This window comes from Gobius niger, assembly GCF_951799975.1.
Source record: "Gobius niger genome assembly, chromosome: 21".
NCBI lineage: Eukaryota > Metazoa > Chordata > Actinopteri > Gobiiformes > Gobiidae > Gobius > Gobius niger.
In genome coordinates this window covers 15,790,669-15,814,420 of record NC_136872.1, presented here as the reverse complement: position 1 = coordinate 15,814,420, position 23,752 = coordinate 15,790,669, and the positions used below count along the sequence as shown (strand labels likewise).

Here is a 23,752-nt window from a genome sequence, read left to right as displayed (position 1 = left end):
GCCATTACGGTTCAGCTCTGCTATATCTGCAACCGGTGAAATGTTTACGTGTGGAAAAGGCTGTGGTTGAATTAGAGGGACAGGTTTACAGGAGTGAAGCTACATTTACAGCTTTGGTGTAAAACATTAACTCTCAAAACTATAGGGAAATTGTAAACTTTTTGAAATTGTTAAATGGGTTTATTGGTGGCAATCTGGCAAATGTTAGATCTGGTGGGCAGTCGGGACAAAAATCTAGCTTATATGACGATTTTCTGTCATGACTTTTATGACATTACTTTTAATATTGTTGAGTTGCCTTCATATGGTATCTACCTTCTATTCACACTTCATGTGTGTGAATGGATTGATATGGAAAATAAATCCTTTTACCGGTATGTCATAAGGATTATATATGAAAAAAGAAATATATATCTCGTTATTGATATGATATAACTACGAGTTATAGTATTTTTTTTTTCAGAACAATAAAAACATCATAATGCAAAGAATGCAGTTTTAAGAATGAAAATGTATATAGTTTGTATCTTGCTTTTTCAATATTAATATCTTGAATGTTCATATCTCAATATCAATACGACAACGATGTATCTTTCAGCCCTGCTATGCAAAACAAGTAGCTTAAAGCTCTGTCATGGGAGTTAATTTGTTTTCGATTGAGGACATATTGTGCTTTGAATGACAGACCTTCAGTTTTCTTTCATAGATGCACAGACTGTTCACAGGATTCCTGTATAGTGTAGCCATGACAACCATGTTTTTGACTGCCCATCTATACAATTCTAATCCCAATCCTGGTATTTTATATGAGGTTTCTCAGTTAAAGTTCTGGGTAATCCGGAGGCGTTTTGAGACATGAATGCACTTGGCTACTGAAGACCACTAATTTCTTTTGAATGCAATGAAGTGTTTTGTGATCATGTCTGAATTGCTGATGACTCTTAAGATTTTCAACCATCTGTGTGCATTACACACATGCTCTTTCTGACTAAATAGCTGTGTTTAGAAAGGCGCTCATTGTTAGATTTTCAGAGTACACCGTGTGAAATGGACACTCAGCAGTCTTTAGTACGAAGATTTTTTTACCACCACGAAAATGGAGGAGCTGCATATTCAGTACAAATGCAGAAGAAAGTGCTCTGATCAGCATTGGAGCCATTACCTAAACGAATGATTATTGTTAATTCATCACATGTTTAACCACATCCATCAGCTTTGCATTACGCATACCAATGAAGAGCGGGGAAATCACAGTGTTTCATTTGTGCTTCTTCAAATATGGACTCCTGCAATATAACGGAGAGCCGGTGGTAGTCCCATATACATAGGGTGAATTTTCAGTGTTTTGCCGGTGAGATATGTCAGATTTCCTTCATGTTGCTTTACGTAAGCTTAAGTGTGCCACATTGAACCCACTGGCTACATCTAAATGACTAAATTATACTTCAACTCTAATTTACTATGTTCAGGAATGGATTAGTCTTGAAGTGGGCCAGGTGCATCTTTATCTCCAAGGCTGTAGGGTGGAATGGTGTGTAAATGAGTGATCAGTGGTGGTGGTGCAGGGTCAGGGCTTAAAATACTCTCTCTACTCTCTCCCTAATACTCTCTCTTTGAACCTGATGAGACTATTAATTTTAATATTTCAGCAAAATGATTCTGAAATTGATGGGATTCTCATATTGGTTTAGCAGTTCATATTTTAGTCTCAATATCAGGAGTTTGATGGTGTGAGTGAGTGGTTGGCTGTGATCAGAGTTGCCGATGGCACAGATTGACATTGTTGCTCCTGCCAGTTTAGCTTTAATGAACAATGCATGATTTATTTTAAAGCAAATTCACTGCTATTCATTTGTAGGCAAATCACCAGGGATAATTTCCATCCCAATGACCTTTTTGTTGTCTGTGCTTCGCTGTATTTACCGGCAATTTTCCACTATATGAACCAGTAAAAAAAACAATCTAATGTCACGCAGCACTGACCTTTCCGTGAATGCATTGGTCCCCCCCTGTAAATCTGGATATTGAATAAGATACCAAAGTGCGTGAGAACCCAGGGAAGGTGGGGACGATGTGCTGTGAGGAGCGAAGATGCTGGGACTGGGAGACTGGAGCGGCAGAGGTGCACTGACCTACTTAACGGGAAGCAGCGGCTCGTGTTGTATACTGCACACAGAGCAGAGAGGGGAGAGAGCAGAGTGGTATGTTGGAGGCACGATGATTGGCATGCTGCCATGTTAGATTGTCTGGAGGGACATTTGCATATGTGACTGAGATGGTATGTGTGGACGTGTCTCGCCCTGCGTGTGTTAGTTAAATCCGCACGCAGCAGCACTCAGATTGGATGTTCATTCCTTCCCATATTTGATTCCGCATCTCTCCATCTGTGCCCCTCATGCTGCCGGTCTTTTTTTTTTTCTTCCTCTTCATTTGCTCCTGTCACTCTCTCAGCCTCCCTCTCTCTGGTTCTCATCACCTCAATCTCTCCCCATTCCTCCCTCCCTCGTCACCTCTCTCCTCGATGTCTAATTGTATCACGTTGGTATTACTTCTGCCTTCCTGCCTGGCTGAGCAGCAGCACCAGCAGTGCCGGCGCCGCCCCGGAGGCCAAATCTGGCAGGTGCACGTCTGACTGACCACATGTCCCCGGCTGTGTCACTCTTAATGCTGCTGCTCCGTCTGTGGCCGAGGGGGAAAGAGGCCAGGAGCCATAAGCTTGTGGATGATCAAGGGAGTCGCTCAAGTGCAAGTGTTAGCATGGATTAGCATTTTCATTACATAGGTTTATTTCCATTACATCTTTGATAATGACTAGTTTTCTACATTAGCATTACACACATGACCAAGCCTGAATGGCAAGATTGGTTGTATGGATTCTGCCTGACCCGCCCTCTTATGACAAAAAAAATAATATATTATTTATTTTATTGGTAGGAGGCAGTACATTCTTCGCCCTTGCCAAATTCTTTTTGTCTTTATCTTCCCACCAGTCATTGCTAGGAAAGCGCTGTGTTTACGACGCCATTAAACATATTACCTTTTTATTACCTGACATTTTTATGAAGTAAAAATGTGGGAATTTAGCACTAATTTGGCACACATATGATAACCTGCCTCTTAATGGCTCTAACCATTACATTTAACAGCTTCAGTTTAGACCATTGCCAGTAATTACCCAATACCCCATAATGGGAATTGTAGCGATATCTAACACGTTTGACGAATATGATGCCTCCTATACGCAGTTACGCACTCTTCCCTCTCTCGCCCATGTCTGCTAATCACACTTCATGTTTGATTCATGAATATTGATCAGGCAGCTAATTAAAACGGGATTGCCGCAGCCATACGCACAACATCTAATGACTTTTGTATACATTTGCATTGCACTCTACATAATGTGATTAAATGGCTTTTAGTTGCTGATGTGATGCAGGGTTAAACATGTGCATCAGTGTTTTTTTGTAGGCGATTATGCAAAAGGCCAGGAATCTTGGGGAGGGAAGCGGTGTGGCCCGAGGAGTTGTTAGGCAGTGCGGAAGAAATGGTCTTGGCAGCCTAGCATCCAGTTGAGGGATAGGTGCAACTTTGGGGTACGCCGGAGGGGGAGTCTCGATGAGTAAAAAAAAAAACCAAGAGAAAACAAAAACAAGCATCAACACAGATGCTAAGAACAGAAAACAGAAACTGGACTCAGTGTTGTGGCCAAGCAAACGGATAGAGGATCACAAGTGTGTGAAGTGAAATGAATTCAACTCTCTGTAATTGTATAGTATAACACGCCAAAAGCTGTTGTTTCTGGATGGCGTTTTCAAGTGCTGGCAGGTTTTGGCTGTAAAAATGAGAAACACAAATATAGAAGAATGGAGCTTACGTATTATACTGACAAACTTAAGATACCAGAGACCCTACGCACCCATCACAGTGTCTCTTCAAAGTAATGCCTTCAGGGAGGAGACTGTGGGATCCACGGGCCAGGTCCAGTTGACTGAAGAACAGTTTCATACACCAGGCCATCAGGAGGCTGAACGCCCTGCCCTCTCTTGTGCTCCCACCCTGCTCCACAATCAAGGATAAGAGATATATATAGTTTTTGTAGCAATGGTGATCTCTGATAAATGGGTTATACTGCATCTAGGGATGGGACGATAAACAATAATATTGTTAATCGCGATAAAAAAATGTGGCAATTAATCGTTCATCACATTTTTTGATTATCATGATTAATGTGCTAGAAGATGATCGCTAAATCCATCAACAAGTGCCAGTAACTTTACTGGGAGTGTGCTCGTCTCCATGGAGATGTGACTAAAGTCAGCAGTATTTAAGGTTTCAGTAGGTTAGCTCCTCATCCAAATCCATTCTTTGATTACCCACTGCAGAAATAGTTGTTAGCTGCATGTTTTGTATTGATTGACAACAGTATTGATGACACAGTGCGCCTTTAAATACTTTATGTCTCACTCAATATGACATTTACAGCAGACAATGAAGAGGAATATTTAATAATTGCCCAATCCCCATCATTTCTGCAGTTTCAGTTTTCGTGATAATATCATTAATCGCAATTATTTCATTATCGTCCCATCCCTTACTGCATCAGGAAGGATATATCAGTCTGGGGACATTGTGAAGTAGTATATTGTCGAATTGTTAACGCAAACCATTGCAAGAAGCCACAATATATTGCTTCATCATTCTTCATCTGACTAGAGAATTTTTTTTGCCAACAGCCTGAAACAAAAACAGATTGTAACTTTAAAATGTGCAGAAGTTCAGTTTGAGTCATGATTTTGCTATTTAATTTGAATTTTAGGCTTGTTTTGGTCTTGATTTTGGTACAACAATAGTGAAATGTTGACATCCTCATTAAACATTTAGTTTCTACAAAAATGATCACTTTGCCAAAATGTTTTAAAGCATATCTGTTATTATTTACTGCTGCATACTCAATTTAAGTGCTTGGATTCCCTGTTAGTTAGTGGGTAATAGATTGGAGTCTGAACTTCCACCCTCATCTTGTTAATTTCGCGAAAACATCTCACTTAACTAAACAGCACAAGGAAGGACTAAAGGCCAAACCGCAGCCTCCCTAATGAAGAGGTAGATGCAGGGCTTAGTGGGCTACACTGAGCAACGGGGAAACCGCTAACAAACTGAAGCTGTCCAATCATTACTGGACTGTGGTCGACTTACTACTTTCCCCACCAGTGTTTTCTACATTGAATAGTTTAATGTCACAAAGTAATATATATAGTAGTATATAAGTTGTCTTTTTTAAAGTGCTGCATGATGACTTGGAGGTTTAGGCTGCTGTACACGTTGCCATCCTCAGCATTAAAGTTTATTTCCGTTATTACCTTTTTCTGCCTGTCCCAAGCCGTCAATAGAGTGGACGAGAAGGGCATAACCTACATCAAGAATCTAATTGTCAAGGCATTTCTGACTGGATAGTAAAACCAAAGGTTATTCGTGGACTCAAAAAGTCTCCGCTAACCAAAGCTGTTCTATATTTTAACATTCAGAGCTAAAAAACCTGTCCCTGAAGTGATACATTTTTGATTTAGCTTTTTTTAAGTACCATGTTCTTGCTTATCCTCCTGGTGCAGTTGTCTTTGAGTAGAGACATTTCCGCTTGTCATTTAAACCATGTCTGCTCAGGGATCTGTATCGCGGGCCGACAGTTCCACACTGATGAATGACAACAGAAGAGGAGCAGACGGGAGCGCCGTGTCTCAAAAAATGAACGTGAAGCTCATCATATGATCTGGTCTTCACTGCTGCCATATGTCCCAATAGATATTACTGTCTCGCTACACGTGACACACATAATACTGTTTGTACTATGGTGATACTTACAACTGATGGCAAGAAAATGGATTTGCAAATAGGGCTGCAGCGACTAATTTGATTAAGTGTTGACACTAAGGGCTTGCAGATGATGTCACAGTATGGTAACAGAAGCCAAATGAGTGTCAACGCTAGATATAAAATGCGTTTTGACACTCAGGTTCAAGTGATGAGGGTTCTGTTTTGAATGAAAATCAGGTAAAAGCTTGCTCTGTTTTGAAATGATGGATGTATAATGACCAATATGTCTGACAGACTTTAACACAGGCTTAATCTAAAAAGAAGATACTCTACTGATTCTATCTTTTCATTTCAAATAGACTCAATATCCTGGGCTGAAAAACAAATCATTACAATTCAAGGGTAGACACTCATATTGCTTCTATTGCTGTGCTGGATTATCATTTGCGTATCCTCTATAGATGCTCTCTATCTGTTGGTATATGCTTTACCTGGTAAAAAATTTGATTAAACATCCGATTGGCTAAAGAAATAATAATTTGTGTAGTTCACTAATCCAAACAATAATTGCCAAAATAATCATTATTTGCAGCTCCATTTGTAAATTTAAACACGGCATTAGTTTAGATCTTTTGGTTGATTATTTAGACAGTTTAATTTTGGTTTAGCATTTGCATCGACCTTTTCAATGGTATAGTCCAGAAATGCTTTCAACAGACACACTTTGATCAGAACACCAGATCTAAAACAAATGCACTCTGATGTAACAAGATGGTAAGGTGATGCTCTCCTTTCAAATGTTGTAGAATAGTTGAACTCGATTTCTAATCCAAACATTTCACATGGCAAAAGTTTCACAAAGAGAAGAGAAATCTGCGGTATACAGCAGTAAGTGGTCACTTTCTGTGGAGCCCATTGCTTTTCTGTTCATTGTCAACATTGTGCGACGACTATCACAATAGTGTAAAGGATAAAGGCAGCTCATATCCTTTCCCCTGCAGCTGTCGTATTCCTTTTGAGTGAGCCTGAGCCTGTACAATACATCATTCAAGCATTAACAATGGTCACATGGCATGAAGGAGATTTCACTCAGACGCATAAAGTCAAGGAGTCGTAGAGAGACCGTTAACATGATAATTTGACTGTTATGGGGCTGACATATATAACCTAATGTTATGTTTTTTACCATCAATACACGACAGCTTTACACTGCAATGGGTATGCAATGCTTTATATTATTCCTTCACTCTCTGGTGCTATATCTCTGGCCAGATGATGACAATACCACACTAACTCTATTATCAATTACACGCTCAGATTAACATTGTTTCACTACCAGTACTAGATGCTGGAGACATGGACACTTTGAGGGTTTTGAAGGAATCATCATCTACTTCATCTTCAACCTCACGTGAGCTCCCTTCAGTGCTCAGTGCCAAGCTGCTTTTTGTAGTGTTGAGTAGACATTGTAAGCCTGGTCCAGAAGCTTTGTCCACTGTTAAGCCCTCTCCCCATGTGATGAGTGGCCGCACCTGTCAGAGCTGCACCCTTGTCCAAAAGTGGGCAGGTTCTGTGTCATCAATCCGTGGGGCTGTCCCGCCTTCAATTCCCCCAACAGCTTGTACCAGCGTCGCAGACATCTGGTTACCTCTGGCTCTCATGGTCGCACTGCTGTTTAATACTGCATGAGAGATAAGAGAGAGACGGGGGGGGGAGAAAGGGGGAGAGCCTGGTGGGTGGCTCTGCAGCAAGCTGTTGTGATTCTGAGCATGTTTGACTTTTGGAGTTAGCCAAAGCAGTGGCATTTTAGGATGAGTTTTTAGCAGCTGGAAATATTAAGGAATGAGTTTGTAACTGTTTTGTAAGTTCGTTAAGGTTATATGCAGTGGCAGTACTTTGACCTTGAAGGAGAGGTCAAGAATGGGAAAAGTTGTTGCCTTATTAAAATTTTTTGAAGGGGAAAAAAACAAGTGGCTTTCACTCTAGTCTCACAGCCAGTAGGTTCATTGTTCCATTCGTGGACCACTCCGATGTGGAGTTGCATTATTCTCCCTGTGTTTGAGTGTGTGGGCCGGATCTTGTGTTTCTAAACGCAGACTAGCATTTTGCGCTTAGTAGGTGTGCACTTTTAGATCGTGCAGCTCCTAGACTTGGCTCCATTGACCCATGGCCAATTGCTGTGTTATTATCCTCCAACCAAACTCCGTGGCTGGGAAGTGGCGAGGGGTAGGGGTTGATCATGTGCTTTTGTTTTGGTTGCATTAACATAATTATGGCCGAGCGAGTGCCGACCTGCGCCACAGCAGGACCGGCTGTTGGCTACATCTCTTTCTCTCGGGACACGAACATTGGTTAGCTCACAATGGGGTTAATAAAGTTTTTAGTCCGACCTGTGAGACCCTGTGTAATCTAAGCTCCCGTTAACTGTCTACTCAAAACATGCAATTCTCAAGCTAGGTACTCATCATGATATTATGTTTTATTTATGTGGAAGGGCCCAACAAGGCTAATATGTTGTTGTATGTAACATTAGTAGAAATAATTGTAATATTGGGTAAAGGCCATACGATGGGGAATCTTTATTCCATAACCATGTGTTATTTGGTTCAATCACTAGTCAAAAAAATCAGTTCCTTTGGACGATAGACATACTTCATCCACACAAAGCCCTAAAGATACACTGTATTAGTACTAATAAATGCTTAATAAATATGGCATCAACCACTTAACAAGATTATTCTCTATTCAAGTTCAAGACAACTCTGCCATGTCATTGCTGTTTAGCGCTAGTGCCAACGCCTTAATGGAGGTCTGTTCTTTTGAGTGAGTACCCTCTTGCTCTCTTTGCTTTTGAGATCAGCGCCAGGCAAAACACTTTTGAGGAAGCTTTTTACCAGATGGCCACTTAAAGTCATCTCTTTTGCTGCGCTTTTTGGAATACGAATAAAAGAAGGGCGCTCCAAATGACATAGGAACGTGTTATGAGAGAGTGCGGCATAAAGAAAGTTGCCTGTAAATGCGGCATGAGGTGATGACAGGGGAGGAAGATGCCAGACAAGGACAAAAGTGGAGCAAAAATTAGGGAGTGCGTGGCGAGAAGCGGCGGTGGTGAGGCGGAACAAGTGATAATTGATGAAAAATTCTCAGCGTTTGAAGAAGAGGGAACAAATAAAAAGGCACACGGCTGTAGAGATCTGTTCCTCATCAAGCTCATTATACCTCTGTCTGTATCGAGCACTCTCTTCTGCACTCAGGACTGAAATGAAGAGGGCAATTTAGCTGCAAATATATATCCAATGTGGTAGCTTCTGGGTGTCTGGATCAGTGTATGTGTCATATAGGCTTTTGTTATTGACACACACGAAGAGTTGATTTGATATTGGTCTTCCAAATAAAATACAGTCAATGTTTTGTTGTAAAGAAAAAGTTAGATGTGCAGATTTATTTCTTATTTACATTTCATGGTGCCCCAACTTGATTCGGAATTGGGGTTATAAGAGCAAGAAATGAAGAGACAGATCTAAGTGAAGTTGAAACCATGCTATATAAATAAAGCTAGTGATGCCGTAGGGACTGAGAACCTGCAAACAGGCGAGAGGAGCCGGATAATGATTTGACTTGATGAAAAACCAAAACCGGGACAGGAAATGGAGGTGAAATTGAAAGCGTAGCAGCTGGATTGGAATGGAAGGAAATGGAGTAAAGCTTGTCATTTGGATACCAGAGCAGTGGGCAGTAAGGCGAGCTCGGGACAAGCTCAAGTCCAATGGGGGATTCACATAATGGGCAGGAAAAGCAGCAGGTTGCTCCAGTGTCATCCCCCAAATCCCACATTTTAAACGGTATTAGGGACTTTTCACGTCCTTTTCACGTCCAAGTCAATAATTTGAGTATCGTGGAAGCGTTTCGGTTCAGTTCAAGAAGGAAGACATTTTAAAAAGTGCAGCCAGAAAAAGGTATCCAGTATAAATTTTGTGCAACTTGGAAATGAAATGGTGCATCATTTCAGCTCTTAGCTATTGCTGCCAGTACCCAGCTTTCTATTTGCAAAGATTTACACACCAATTTTGAATGCCTGATGACCTTCCTCATAGTACACAACACAACACTGCATTTCTTCAAGCTTGCGACTGAGAGAAAGTGCATGAGCTGGAGATTCACTGTGACTTGAAACATACAGTGAGAGGGAAACGCATGTGAACGCATTTCTGCCTAAATTGGTCATAGAATGTGGTCTGATCTTAATCAAAACCATAAGAATGAATAAAGAGTGTCTGCTTAAACTAATACCACCCAAACATTTACATTTTATCATATTTTTAATGGCCATTACATGTAAACATTCACAGGACATGGAGGAAAAAGTAAGTGGAATCTCACTGAACTGCAACAGGAACAGTCCAAGATTCATCCTTATCGTCGAATCTGCAACTACAGGAAAGTAGTTATTGCTACAAAAGATGATGAAGGTCAAACCACATTTTATGGCCAATTTAGGCGGAAATGTGACAAATACATTTTCCTCCCACTGTAACTTATTGTTAGCACTCACTTTTATCAAGATTTTGTGGCTGCAGGCCTTATTTTGATCGGGCTTTGCAGAGCTTAAAGGCTGACGATGGAGGGATAGGAAGATAGGAAGAGACACACTGCCTTAGCCAGCCATTCCCTAAGCATTCGTGCATGGTTTATATTTTTATTTTTGTTTTATTAGTAAAACAATGGCCGTTCCCTTTCAGTGGCTAATAGTTTTGATCATTGATGCCCTCTATTGTCTTTGAGTACTGGAGAAAACATTTAATTAAAGCCAGCTCAATCCACCCGGGTGTCCCTGCATCGGTCACCAGGTTCTCCGGCGCTCCCCTGACCTCCTGCGGGACCCTTGGCGTAATGATTTAAGATCCTCCGCTGCATCGCTGCCTCTCGCCGTGTGATATTGAAGCATTAGGTGCGGCCACAATAGAAATGGGCTCTGTAACTGATGAAATTGGTGTTCAATATCAGGGAGGATCGATGCCAGGCCTCCCTTGTTGATAACCAATAGTATAACGCCAGTGTGACCTTTTCGGTGGGGAGTGATGAATGATCAGCGGGGCGCAGCGCTGGAGTGTTGGCTTTGAATTACATCGCTTGTTTGTATGCACGTTCTCATTTACAGCATCGGGCCAGTGTCTGTTATTGGTATTGCGTTACTTGGCAACAATGTGAAATGATAAATAAAATCAAAATGGTAAGAAGCATGATGCAGGTAAGGATTCTCAATGGTTATATTTAGGTCAATTTTCACTGTTCTGGTAGGAAGTTGTGGTAGTTGACCTCTCCTATTATGTTCCTGATGCAGAATCTCAGCGGTTCGATCAATCAATCAATCAAAGTTTATTTGTATAGCACCTTACAACAACACAAGGAAGACCAAAGTGCTTCACAGACAGATAAAACAATATTAAAAAATCAATCAATAAAACAAGTGCGATCTAAGTCTTAAAAGCTAGTTTGAAAAGATGTGTCTTCAATCTAGACTTAAAGAGGGACAGCTCAGTGAGAACACGCAGACTGAGGGGCAGGCTGTTCCACAGTTTTGGCGCTACAACCCTGAAAGAACGATCGCCCCACTGTTTGTACCGGGACCTGGGCACGTCCAGAACCATTTGATCGGCAGACCGGAGAGCTCTGCTGGGGCGATGTACGGTCACCAACTCAGTCAGATATAACGGAGCGAGACCATGAAGGGCTTTAAAAACAAACATTAAAATTTTGAAATCAATCCGAAAACGGACCGGGAGCCAGTGCAGGGAGGAGAGGACGGAAGTGATGTGGCTGTGTCTGGATGAACCGGTGAGAAGACGGGCTGCTGCATTCTGTACTAACTGTAACCGGTGGAGTGCCGACTGTGGGAGGCCAGAGTAGAGAGTGTTGCAATAGTCCAACCGAGAACTGATAAACGCGTGCATTGCCTTCTCCAGGTCTTGGCGCGAGAGAAAGGGTTTAACTTTGCTCAAAAGGCGCAGCTGGAAAAAACTGGCCTTGACAACAGCATTTATTTGTTGTTTAAAATTCAGCTCGGGGTCAAAGATGACTCCCAGGTTCCGAACTGCATCGCGAACTGGACCCATGACCCTGGAATGAAATTGAAGGACATCCCCGATGTTCGATGCTCTGTAACCCTCGGCGGGGTCTTGATCTTTTGTCCAGGACTTCTTAGCTGTAGAACTCATCTGTTGTGCACGCAGTTATTACAGTCTATAACCAGCTTTGATGAAAAACTCTGCAGTTGATGAAAAAGTCAAAGTAAAATGTGTATTTGAGTGACAATCTGCGACAGTAAAAGGCTAAATCTGTGCCAGAACGAAGGCTGATTTGTTTAAATTTTACAATCAGTACAGTTTCAAAGTTTTATTATGATTTCTACTTTGATTTCACTTATTCATTATGGTAAATGGTAAATGGACTTATATAACGCTTTTCTACCTTTATCAGGCCCAAAGCGCTTTACAGTAAGGAACCACTCACCCATTCACTCTCTCATTCATACACCAATGTACGCAGACACTGGAGGCTAGTAGGGTGAAGTGTCTTGCATTTGCAGAAGCTGGGATTCGAACCCACAACCTTCCGATCACGATATGACCCGCTCTACCACCTGCTCCATATCATAGTATCAATAAAAGAAATTGTATGCGTTGTTGTTTGTTTCTTAAAGACTTTTTTTTGGCTCAAAAGTGACCAAAGTCACTCTTTTGCAATTGAAGATATACCCCTGGTCTATTACATCTTTTCTAATAGGTAAATTTTTGCTTTTAGTTAATATAATACATCTCGTTTTCTTTGTAGACTTGCACCAGGACCCCTCCACTTTCCCCGAGACCTCTATGTTTTACCATAAGTAAAATAATGTACAATACAACACTCACTCTGTCGATACGGGACCAACAAAACTCATGTCTTTGGGCTTGACTGCACCATCCAAATGACTAATACTTTTCAAAATTTTAATCAGGAAATCCATACCTCTGCCCATGCTCTTTTGCTTTAGAAAAATCAACATGCTTATGACTAAATGGTGTATTTATAGGCCTCAGAAAGCCATTGACTTATTGATCTATCTGCGTGGGCGAATTTGAATACATCTTCAGAGGGTGGCTCTAAATTAATCACAGTTCATTTTTCACCACGAAGCTACATCGTTTTTGTTTCTATTCCAGCCAAACTGTCAGGAGCAGACACAAAAGGGTTATTTTTATTTATTTATTTTTGTTATAAAATATTCTTGTGAAAAAGGTATAACAATAGAGAACCGTCTGGCTCTAAATATGGCGTTGGTCTCTCGAGAGAAGTTGTGTTTATGCTTTATTAATCACTTAATGTGGGCATGTGGGGATTTGACTGACAGGTCTCTGTGTGCCTCCGTCTGTTTATCAAACCTTGAATTTCTTAAGTCCCGCACTGCCATTGTTTTAGGAGGTATTAAATATGATATAAAAGTAAGTGCTCAACCTGTTTCTTGTTTGCTAAATTGTGGGAAAAGTTAATAATGTAAGCTGATACAGATTTTCAGTTCAAATGTGTGACTTAAACTTTTAGAGGTAGTATTCAAGGAGAAAACATCGTAGGGTTTTATAACATTTTGAGATTTCTACTGAGCTTAAAACATGCACTGGAGGTTAATCCTCTAGCTAGCTACCCCTGACCTTGTTCCCAGGTTGAGAGCTGCCCTGAGGTATTGATTGAAGGATGGATCCGATACAGAGAACACTGTGGTCATTAATTCTATAAATTCAAATCCCACTTTTGCTCGCGAAGAGTATCAACTGTAATAATTTATACACTTCTACTATTCATAAGATTTTTGATCATTCAGATCTTTGAGTCTCAGTCACCACCTTTAAAAACGGATCACTGGACTTTTAACAAGGTTCACGCTCTTCAAGTACTTTTTGTTTCCATCTTTGCAAACATACTTCATTGATCCGCCTTTCTTCTTGTCTCTGCCTCTTTTAAAATCCAGTCTTAAAACTTTTTTTCCCAGAACTGTACATGACCGTGACCTGCTCCACGTCTAATCTCTGCTTCATTTTGAAAGCTTTTATTCATCCCCAGCTTTCAAAGAACCCACTTGAAAAACAGCGTCCCGGGCTTTGAGCTTTCCAGCAGATGTTGCAGTTAAAAGATACAGATCGCGTCCTGGTCTTCCGAGACTCCCAGCTCTGAAAGACGGCAGTAATTAAATATAGGAGATGGCCAGATTTTTCCAGGGCTGTCACTAACCTCCCAGGGAGTCAACCCACTTTCACATTTAGCCACGCGAAGAAACAAAAATGCTTGGAAAGCGAGTTGTAAAAGTTGTATTATTTTGCTTGTACAAACTTTGAGCTGAACAGGACAGTCTCATGAGGACAATAGTTGGAGCAGGACATCGGCATCATGCTTCAGTTCTTCAGATACTCCTTATTAGTATAGGTCACTTAAAATGACACAAACCTTCATAGGAAATCAGAGAAATGTGAGGATATTCATTTTAATTAGTCATTGATTTGAGTGAGGTGTTTTACTGGTTTAGACATGGTTTATACACAGTTTAATTAGTGCAATTAAGACCAGTCCTAGAAAATTGGGGCCTCTCCAAAATGGTAGCTCATTGGTTGTTGTTGGTCTGCATCTGCCAAAAGAAACCCAAAGAAGGAACAATATTGATAGTGTATTACAGTCAAGGTTAGACAAGTGCATCATATTGTTTGTGTACATTTTTGATAAGCCCAATCCCAAAATACACACAGGAATGCCTGCGATACCAAATGCATTATCAAAAATAAAGCATTTGGAGGTTTTACCATATCTTAACCTAGTGTTTGGCTGCCTGTAGCCACGTCAAAGCAGCAGCATCTTGTAGGAGACGAGTTGGTTGTCTTAAGAGTTATGTCTGAGGAGAGGCGAGCTGTTCACAATAAACATGTTATATGGTATTTTCCACCAGTAAATGCTCCAAATGGAATGCATTTACCAAGTGAAATGTCACACACGTCTTATTTCTGCATTCTGCTGTAACGCGTTGCCCTAAAAGCTCCTATGGACAGATATTTTTAAACAATACATATTATTCCATTATGTGTTTATCTATTGAGTCAAATCAAATAAAAGGTGATGAGATTATCATATAACATTATGACCACACATATTTATATGCGTGTGGTCATATTGTTGCGTCTTTATGATGCTCGTTTCAGTGTCATCCATCTGTGCCTCTTCAAAGCGTTCACTTTAATTGGTCCACCATCAATCGGACTTTGCTGTTGCATCTCGTCTCTCTGACTTCATAAACAACACTGGCAGCACGTGTGTGTTCTCGCCTCAAGGGTTTTCTGTCATACATTAGAGACGGTATTTTCTTTGAACGTAAACAAAATCTGACAGCTGGAAAGAATGCACAAACGAAAGATCAAAATTGAAGAATGTGTGGGATATATGGATGCGGATAAAGCTTCTAGACCTGATTTATTCGGGTTTTTCTTTTGGTTTGGACCCAGTCCTGGTTTAGATCTAGTTGAGTTTTTCCTGCTTAGTCGGGATCAATGATTTTACAGCTGACTGATTGAGTTGGTCCTAATTTTATCTTGAACTGAACGTTTGTCTTGGCTTATTCTAATATTAATCTTGTTAAAGTGTGTGTGTGTTATTACTTCTTTTTATTTGTCCTTCATTTAACCAGGAAAGTCCCACTGAGATTTTGGAATCTCATTCAGGGGAGTCCTGGTCCCAGCGGGAATCCTGTTGTATTATAATTGGTAGGGGAAACTGGAACATCGGGAGGAAACCTCCGCAGACTCGTGGAGAGCATGTAAACTCCTCACAGAAAAGGATCGAACCCAGGATTGCTGCGAAATGAGAGCCCTCACCGCTGTACCACAGAGCCAGCCAATATTGGTGTTGCTGGAATCAATGAGGCTGCTTACTCCTATTGTATTCCAGACTCTGGGAGCTTGTTGAGACCTTGTGGAGCTTAGTTTTGGTATAAGCTGAATGAGTGAGGTTAGACCTGGCTTTGTCCTGATTTAGGCGTGATATTGTCCAGATTGAGGGTCCTTGTTTAGCCCTAACTCTGACCTGGTTTAATCACTGGACAGAAAGATCCACTGAGCTGAAGTAAATGCTGCATGTCTTTCGAAGGTGTCTTTTAGTGTTATTGCTGCAAACAAGCGAAGTGTGAAATCTGGGCATGGGTCCACTTAAGAAGCCTGAGGATTTAGGCGATTACCACTTTACAGCCCCTAAATGGGCCCACAAAGTAACGAGGATCCTGTCGAGCTGGTAGCAGAAAATTGCATAAGACCAATAATCAAGACTTTACTCCTCTTTAATTAGTGCGCCAGCGGTGATGTATTAGAACTGTAAGGGCACATTTTTCATGTGTTAAATTCAGAAAAGGCAGTGTATTTGGCATTTGGTGCAAGCCAAGGACAAGTCTCACGAGGCTCAGTTGAATTTAGATTATTAGACTTTCAATCACAGATTTACAATTACAGCTTTAACCAGCCTTTGAGACAATTATTTTTCCTATTCGCTTAGAAAAAAAATGTCAATGTGTTTGAAGCTTAAAAAATACTTCTTTTTGAGCATGATAGAGGATGATCAAATGCCTCTAAAACACTATTTAGCTACTCATTCAGTACTATAAACGCCTCTGTAAGCTGGCCATCACTGCACATTTGTCAGGTTATGTGTATTAAACTCTATATAATAATCTTTTTGCTTTCTATTCCTTTTTAGCTGGGAGTTATTGCATACATTTAATGAAAAATAACCTTACAGTGTGACTACCAATATCAAAGGTTAATAAACAAATGAGAAGGCCGGGCTTTATAATAAACAACACATCTTTATCCGTAATACGCATGTAAATATGGATGAAGACAAGCAGTGCATGAACATTTACATTTATGGGCGATGTCATTTGAACATTATGATCCTGCAATTGTCAAGAAACCAATTATTGAGGTTGAAATGAATATGTTTCCAAGGAGCTCATAGGAGAGTGGGAGGATTGTGCTCCTTCCACACACCCTCGCAGTAAGGCTGCTTCATTAGCGAACCTGTATTGGCCTGAAAACAATGGTGATAATGGTGAATTATAGTTCACAAAGGGCGCCGATGCTGCTAGGAATTAGAGAGGCTGTCCGCGGCATAATAAGGCCCTAAATCAGTGCGTGCCCTGTTTAGTAGCTGCATTTCTGGGGCCTCGCTAAATTATTAGTAAGTGCCTATCCACATAGAATGAGAGCTTGGCAGGACACGTGGCAGGTAGAGGAAGACCAGGCGAGGGTTTCTTGTCGGATAGCGCCCTTGGCTGAAAGAAGCTGACACCTGGACCTGAATTATTAACAAGGTACTTGGCTTTTCATTCAACTGGGCCTGTGTAGTTCATACGGGCTGACGAGGAGATGTCTTTTACATTAGGGGCTCGCTATATTGTCCAAGGAGAATGTCGTTGAAGCAAAACATTATGACCACCTGTATTTTATGGAGGTCTAAACCTTTAAAGGCGTTGCTCTGATTACCTTTAAAATAAAATCAAGCCCTTCTGCTTGCATATTTTCCTGTCACTTTGTTCACCTACAGCTGAATAAATGCCACCACAACTGCGCAATAACGGCCAGAATCTCTATGATGCTCTTTTTTTGTCAGTGATCATAATGTTATGCTGTTCTGTGCATGCCTTTGGAGCACAATCAAATGTTAATGTTGCAAAAGCCTGGAGCACACAAACCCAGGCGCTCCATAAACATGCATTATTCCTTATTTTCTTGCATTAAATGAAAATGCCTCTCCATTGTCCTAATGAGCTAAAAGTGCGAGGATGCTTTGTTTATCGGGTTAATAGTTAGAAATGGTGCCATTGTGGAGTCTACATATTAAGGCCATATAGCACTGCGAGTTGTTGTTGGTAAAACCCAGGGGAAGTGAACCCCGGTATTTTTCAGTTTTGTTTTTGCTTCTAAACCACTTAACGGGGAGCGGTTCCAGTAGCTTCTCTGCACAATTCAGTTATATTTACCTGCCGCACATATCCGCTCATGAACATGTACTGTATATCTGTGCAGTAAAGCAGAACAGCCCAACATCTGTCTTGCTGCACGTTTGATTAGTCTCTTGACGTGAGCAGGACAAGATCGTTTACAGAGAGGAATTTCATCTGCTCCTGGGTTATTTTCGTGACTCCAATGTGTTATTTTTGCACGTCTTAGGAGTGAGACATTAAGGCAGAAGTTATACACACCCTATACTTGTTCGAGCTACGTTCATCCTAAAGTGACATAATGCATTTAGATGGATAGTTTGGAAAATATCGGTGATATCAACCATTCTGTGCAGAATTTGAATTGTTACGTTGGTGTTTCTTTGCCCTTGAGTAGAGAATGGTTTGGATGCACTTAAGCTTTTTTGTTTCAGCCCACTACTTTTTTATAAGTGGCAGTGTGGCTAATAGTAATTCAAAAATGTCTTTGTCATGACCCTATTTTATTCCTGGTCAAGTAGATGGCATTCAAGCAGCATAGTGACACTTAAACTTTTCATTTGAGAGTGGGCTTTGTGCATTGCTCAGAGAGCAGTCTTAATGATATGGGCTTCAATTATGAGTTCCCATTCACACAGGCAGAAAGTGTCGGACAGAAAACACCATAGTAAACAGTCTTGGCACTCACCATCTGGCTGGTGCACACACAAAATCACCTCTAATACTTGTTGAATTAAACTTCTTTCTATCAAACTTGAAGGAAAAAAGCAACAGTAATTATGTTGACAATGTGGTGTCTAATTTGAGACTTTTAAGTAAAAAAAAAAAAGTGACAAAGTATGGCGTTGGCATTCTCGGATCACAGAAGAGTTTGTTTCCTGGGCCGAGCAATGTTTTTGTCTTTGTCTTTTGTTTCCCTGTTCCTGTCAACCCAAAACATGCACAATGGGTTGAATCCTCTGGAGATGAGCCTCTGAACACTGTGTTCGCCCACTGCTCCTGACACTGCGCACAATATAGTGTTTTGTTTTTGTGCAACTTATTTTGTTTTATCAGTCAACAAAATAATTAGTGTCTGCGCTTGTTTTGAGAAAACTGGTTTTACTTATCAGTTAAAGCCTGTTCCCGGCTGGAATGGAGACAGGAAATGTGAGCCTGTATAATTATGTGGCCTGCTGGTTTGAAGACATGACATGAAGTGCTAGACATGAACACGAGGGCGAAATGTCAGCGAACAGAAGTTCCTTTGAGCGAGCCACTGATCCGTTCCCTTCCCTTTCATCACGCAACTTGTTGTGGATTAAAGTATCGGCAAACTGTGCCTATGAAGCCTCAGCAGTACACATTTGCAGCAATGGGGAATAGGCAAAACATGGCTGTCAGTCATACAGTCCCTTATGCACCCACACTAAATGTTCCTGGGAGTTTGCATCCTAATGTTTGGAAGCAAAGGTCATGAGTTCAGCTTCTAGTGCAGATTTGTAAGCATGTGGCGAGCTAATTGGTGTAATTATATTTTCAATACTGATCAGTTTTTGTGCAATGTCTTTATCTAACATCTCTAAAAGGCTTACAAGGGATAGAAGTCCTTTATTATATGTTCTTTACTATCTGCAGCACTCTCTGTAAAATGTGCAATAGAAATGAAGTGAATTGGACTGAAGATCATGTCCCCAAACAGGTGCCTCATTGAAGAGATGAGCTTTTTATTCACTTCATTTGTCAGTGTCCACAATATAGTGGCTTTTTGTTGCACTGTCCTTAAATCTTGATGCTGCATTGTCTTTTACGCCTCAGGGATCTCGCGGTTTTGGTCTTAAACATCAATTTGTAAGAGCAGCGCTGGTCAGCCACTGGACAGACAGTGAGTCACTTAAACACACTCGCTCTGGTATTTACGCCTAGCCCGCAGCGCGAAGGGACGACAAGTCGAAAATGCGGCTTGTTCACAGTAAGGAAAGATTTAATGAATAGGGCCAAAGCAAACACTGTAGATTTTTATTCCCAGGAGGCTTTGCAGACGCCTAAAGACGAGCGGAAAGGAATGGTCTCAGAGCTGTGACGCCAATGAGCTGCAGACAGTAAATAGGGTTCATCTGGGCCTGTTCATTAACAGTGACAAGTTACACTCTGTAAACACTAACGGCAATGGAAGATAATTACAATAAATGTGCAGGATATATGGTTTCTTTTTCTGGAAAATCTATGTTTACAATTCAATATTTAAAATGTTTAAAATTCCTTTAATATCTCTCTCTCTTCACACTGAAAATCTTACTTCTTCTACTTCGACTATGTGAACATAAAACTACTTTTTATGATCTAAGAACAAATCTTATGCCATCTCGCCAAGTAATACTGTATATGTCAGCGGGATAATCCTGTTATACAGAAAACTCTTTTAAACTCTATCTTCACAAACTGCGAACATTTTGCCTTAAGTTTCTATATTCCCATCCCTCAGTATATAAGGTGCTGTATGTAGTGCTTTGAAGCCGTCACGCCCGCGCTCGTGTATGCGTGAAAGTGCAAATCGGAGCTCTTAGATCTACTCCAGCAACACTTAAAACGTTGATGGCCCTAAAATCAACGAGCCCATTCCAAATCACAATTTGGTCCTGCACAGTAGGCCGGTCCAGGCGAAGAGCTCGATGCTGCGTGGGCTGTGCAACCTGTGACAGTTTAATCTGGCCAAGCCCTCGTGCGTTTACGACTTAACACAAGCAGTCGCTCTCTTTTACTCAGCCTCTCGTTTCAGAAATCTGCGTAAAAAAAAGGATATAACCATGAATAACACATGCTGTGAAATATTTAATCAACAGCTGAAAATTGTATGAATGTCCAGTCACTGCAGTCGCCTAAAGTTGTGCGTGTTCTTATAGTGATGCTACGATTGGATGAATTAATGTGAAATCAATTTTGTCTTTCAGCTGTAATAAAATTCAGCAACTTAATTGTGCTAGCTCTTGTAATGCAAGCCGTTAATGCAATTATTTCATCATATTCTGTTGTGTTTAATGTATTTCATTTGATATAATTGTACAACTGTATACACAAAAGTCCTGATCATAAGCTTATTATTAAGATTAATCTACTTAAAGGGACTATATGGAGTTTAAAAATGTAAAAATGATGTATTTCCCCCCCCCTACATGTTCCAACAATATGGTGTAGAATGAGCTCAGACCTATTCACCACAACTGCCTCTAAAATCCTGCACTGTCACTCAAAAAGGTGTTAATTTGGGTCCGAAGGGCCGTCATGCACAAGCTTAATATAGAAGATGCAGTTACATGTATGACCTGAGGTGGCAGTAGTGAGTAGCAAGTGGCCAACTTGTGTCCAGTCCCTTTAATCTGTCGCTTTGGTGAAACGTGACGATTACATTGTTGTTGTGACAATTCTGAGGTCAATCAATTTGTACTCTGGTTTATGAACAAACCTTAGTTAAGCTACTGCTATGAGTCATAATTCTAGGGAGACCTATCATTTGAGGTCAGTACATTTAAGTTTCTTATCAAAGATCGCATTGAAAATAAGTCGCAGATTGGTAGTGAGATGCTGTATTACCAGAGCAAGACAAAACAAGGACTTTCCTATTTCCATAGTACTGCACCTGGTCATAGAGATCTGCCTGTCTGTTTATCATCGTATTGTCCCTGTATTGTAAATGTAGCCTCCATATCATCATTGCCACTGTACGTTATAACCATCATTCTCCTGCTTTGGCCTGTGGGGTCTCCATATGTTGTGGCGTTGGACACACACATCTCACATGTTTTCTGTTTTGGTGCCAAGCACTTCAGAGGCATCTACTCTTTCATTTCCCCCACGTTAGCTCTGCTCTCATCCTCCTCCACTACGCCCCTCTACTCCCTCTAGTCATCTTTCAGCACCAGGTTAACTCTGGCTTAGGATGTAAGGGTAATGATCTCACTTCAATGTAGCTCTGAAGAAAGGTTAGAAATGGTTAGATTAAAGATAGAGGGAGAAGTTGAGGTCTCAGTGGTGTAATTCCATCTGTAGCTGCATTTCTTTGAGAATAATATCCTACATCCGTTGAGATTACCTGACCATGGTTTAACGACTTTAATAATGACTTTAATGGATATATTTAATCTTAGGCTGACAAATTAGGTCAAGTACAGTACCTTTTAGTTTATTGTAAAGTTGCCCTGCGGACATTTTGTGCTAAATGATCCCGTCATCAGGGGTCCTGTCCCAATATGTCTCCCAAGGTTGCAGGGGAGTTGATCCAGCCGCAGCTGCCTTTTTCATGCAAATTTCTTGTCTCTGTTTTCCATAGGTCTTCCGAAGCGGTGAAGGCATGGGTATACGCCTGGACAGCGCCTCGGCCTTCCAGGGAGCGGTCATCTCTCCTCACTACGACTCTCTCCTCGTCAAAGTCATCGCGAGCGGCAAAGACCTGCGCACCGCCGCCTCCAAGATGAGCCGCGCCCTGGCCGAATTCAGAGTCCGAGGGGTCAAGGTAGGACGGAGCAGCCTTCACTCCTCTCGCTGTTGTTTTCGTGACTATTCTTGGTGAATTCGAACATGATTGTTAGTGTCTGAATGAAAAATTTGGGACCATTGTTGGAGTCTGGTTTTGAATACTGAAGTGCTGATATTGATTATCCTAAGAAAGTTTTAAATATGGTAATTTTTAAAACGTTGCGGAGTATGTGAATGCCGAATTTATTTGTCACAGCCTCTTATCTTCGCGACCATCTGTTGCCTACACCCTCAGTATTAGCGCTCAGTGCTTGGCATAAACTCCTCTCTATATTAGGCTGTAGGGTTTCAAGCTTGCGCTGCATATTGAGCGATATTCTCGGCACTAAAAATGGCACATTAAAAAACAGTTGCGTGTCTAGTCCATTCACGTCATGTTGGATAATGTGTCAGCTCGAGAGATTTTGAAGGTGGTCGCGTAACTGCTTTTCAAATAGATTTTTAATGTGGTTTTTCGTGCTGCTGGGTTCATTGATGCATTTCATTAATGGGTAATATTGTACACAAGGAGAATGGCTATTATGCTAATGTGACTAAAGGCTAATAAGCTGACTGCCAGAATGATAAACAGCAGCATTTATTTGCACAATAGGTGCTCTCTTTGTTCACAAATCAGCTGTGTTTTGAAGAAATGGTAAGCTAAAGGCAGATAATTAAAGTAATACGTTTTCTCTGGAGGATTTAGCACCAATTATTGCAACTGTTTAATGAAAATGTTTTTGTCAACTTGCAACCAATTGTTATGTAATGTTAGAAATTGGTCTGACAGCTGTAGCTTAATAAAGAATTGGCTGGTTTAGCAATGTAGCAATGAGCTTAGAGGCTGTATTAAACGCACTATACAGAGTTTAAAAATGTTTAAATTATGTATTTTCCTCCACCTACATGTTCCAGCAATGTCCTAATGTGTAGAATGAGCCCAGACCTTCCATCTTGCCCCTTTAAAGGAGACATAATGTGGAAAATCGAATGTTCCTTTTTAAAAAAAAAACTTGCCCAAAATATAAAAATGAGACGATAATATATCATGTTTACAGCTTGTGTGGTATTTTAGGATATGATTATGCACATTTTTATGCATGAGAGTTGACAGTATCTAGTATCATTAGACGCAAAAATAGTGACGAAAAGAAAACAGAAAATTGAGAAAAATGTAGCAAAACAGCAACAGAAAGGTCACCAAAGGCAAATGAAAATGTGGAAATGCAATGGAAAAAATGTCAAAGTTACGAGGAAACACGAGGAAAAAGATCAGTTTAGATGTGTTTTGCAAGTCTTAGCTTTCAAATGAGGCGTTACACTGGCCTTTTAGATTAGGGTAAATCTGAACTGGACAAAACAAACGCACTTGGTTAAGGCGGGGGTTAAGAGGTTAAAGGAGACATAATGTGCAAAATCGTGAAGGTTCTATAATAAGCTTGT

At 40.7% G+C, this 23,752-nt stretch overlaps 1 protein-coding gene across 1 annotated transcript in view; it reads left to right on the top strand.

The window, feature by feature from the left end:
* Positions 1 to 23,752, top strand: part of LOC306980998 (pyruvate carboxylase, mitochondrial-like) — a 362,010-nt gene that overhangs the window by 156,826 nt on the left and 181,432 nt on the right. The window contains exon 12 of the mRNA XM_079580544.1: positions 22,125 to 22,307. Within this exon, the coding sequence (XP_079436670.1) occupies positions 22,125 to 22,307 (183 nt within the window). The remainder of the gene's footprint in view (positions 1 to 22,124; positions 22,308 to 23,752) is intronic.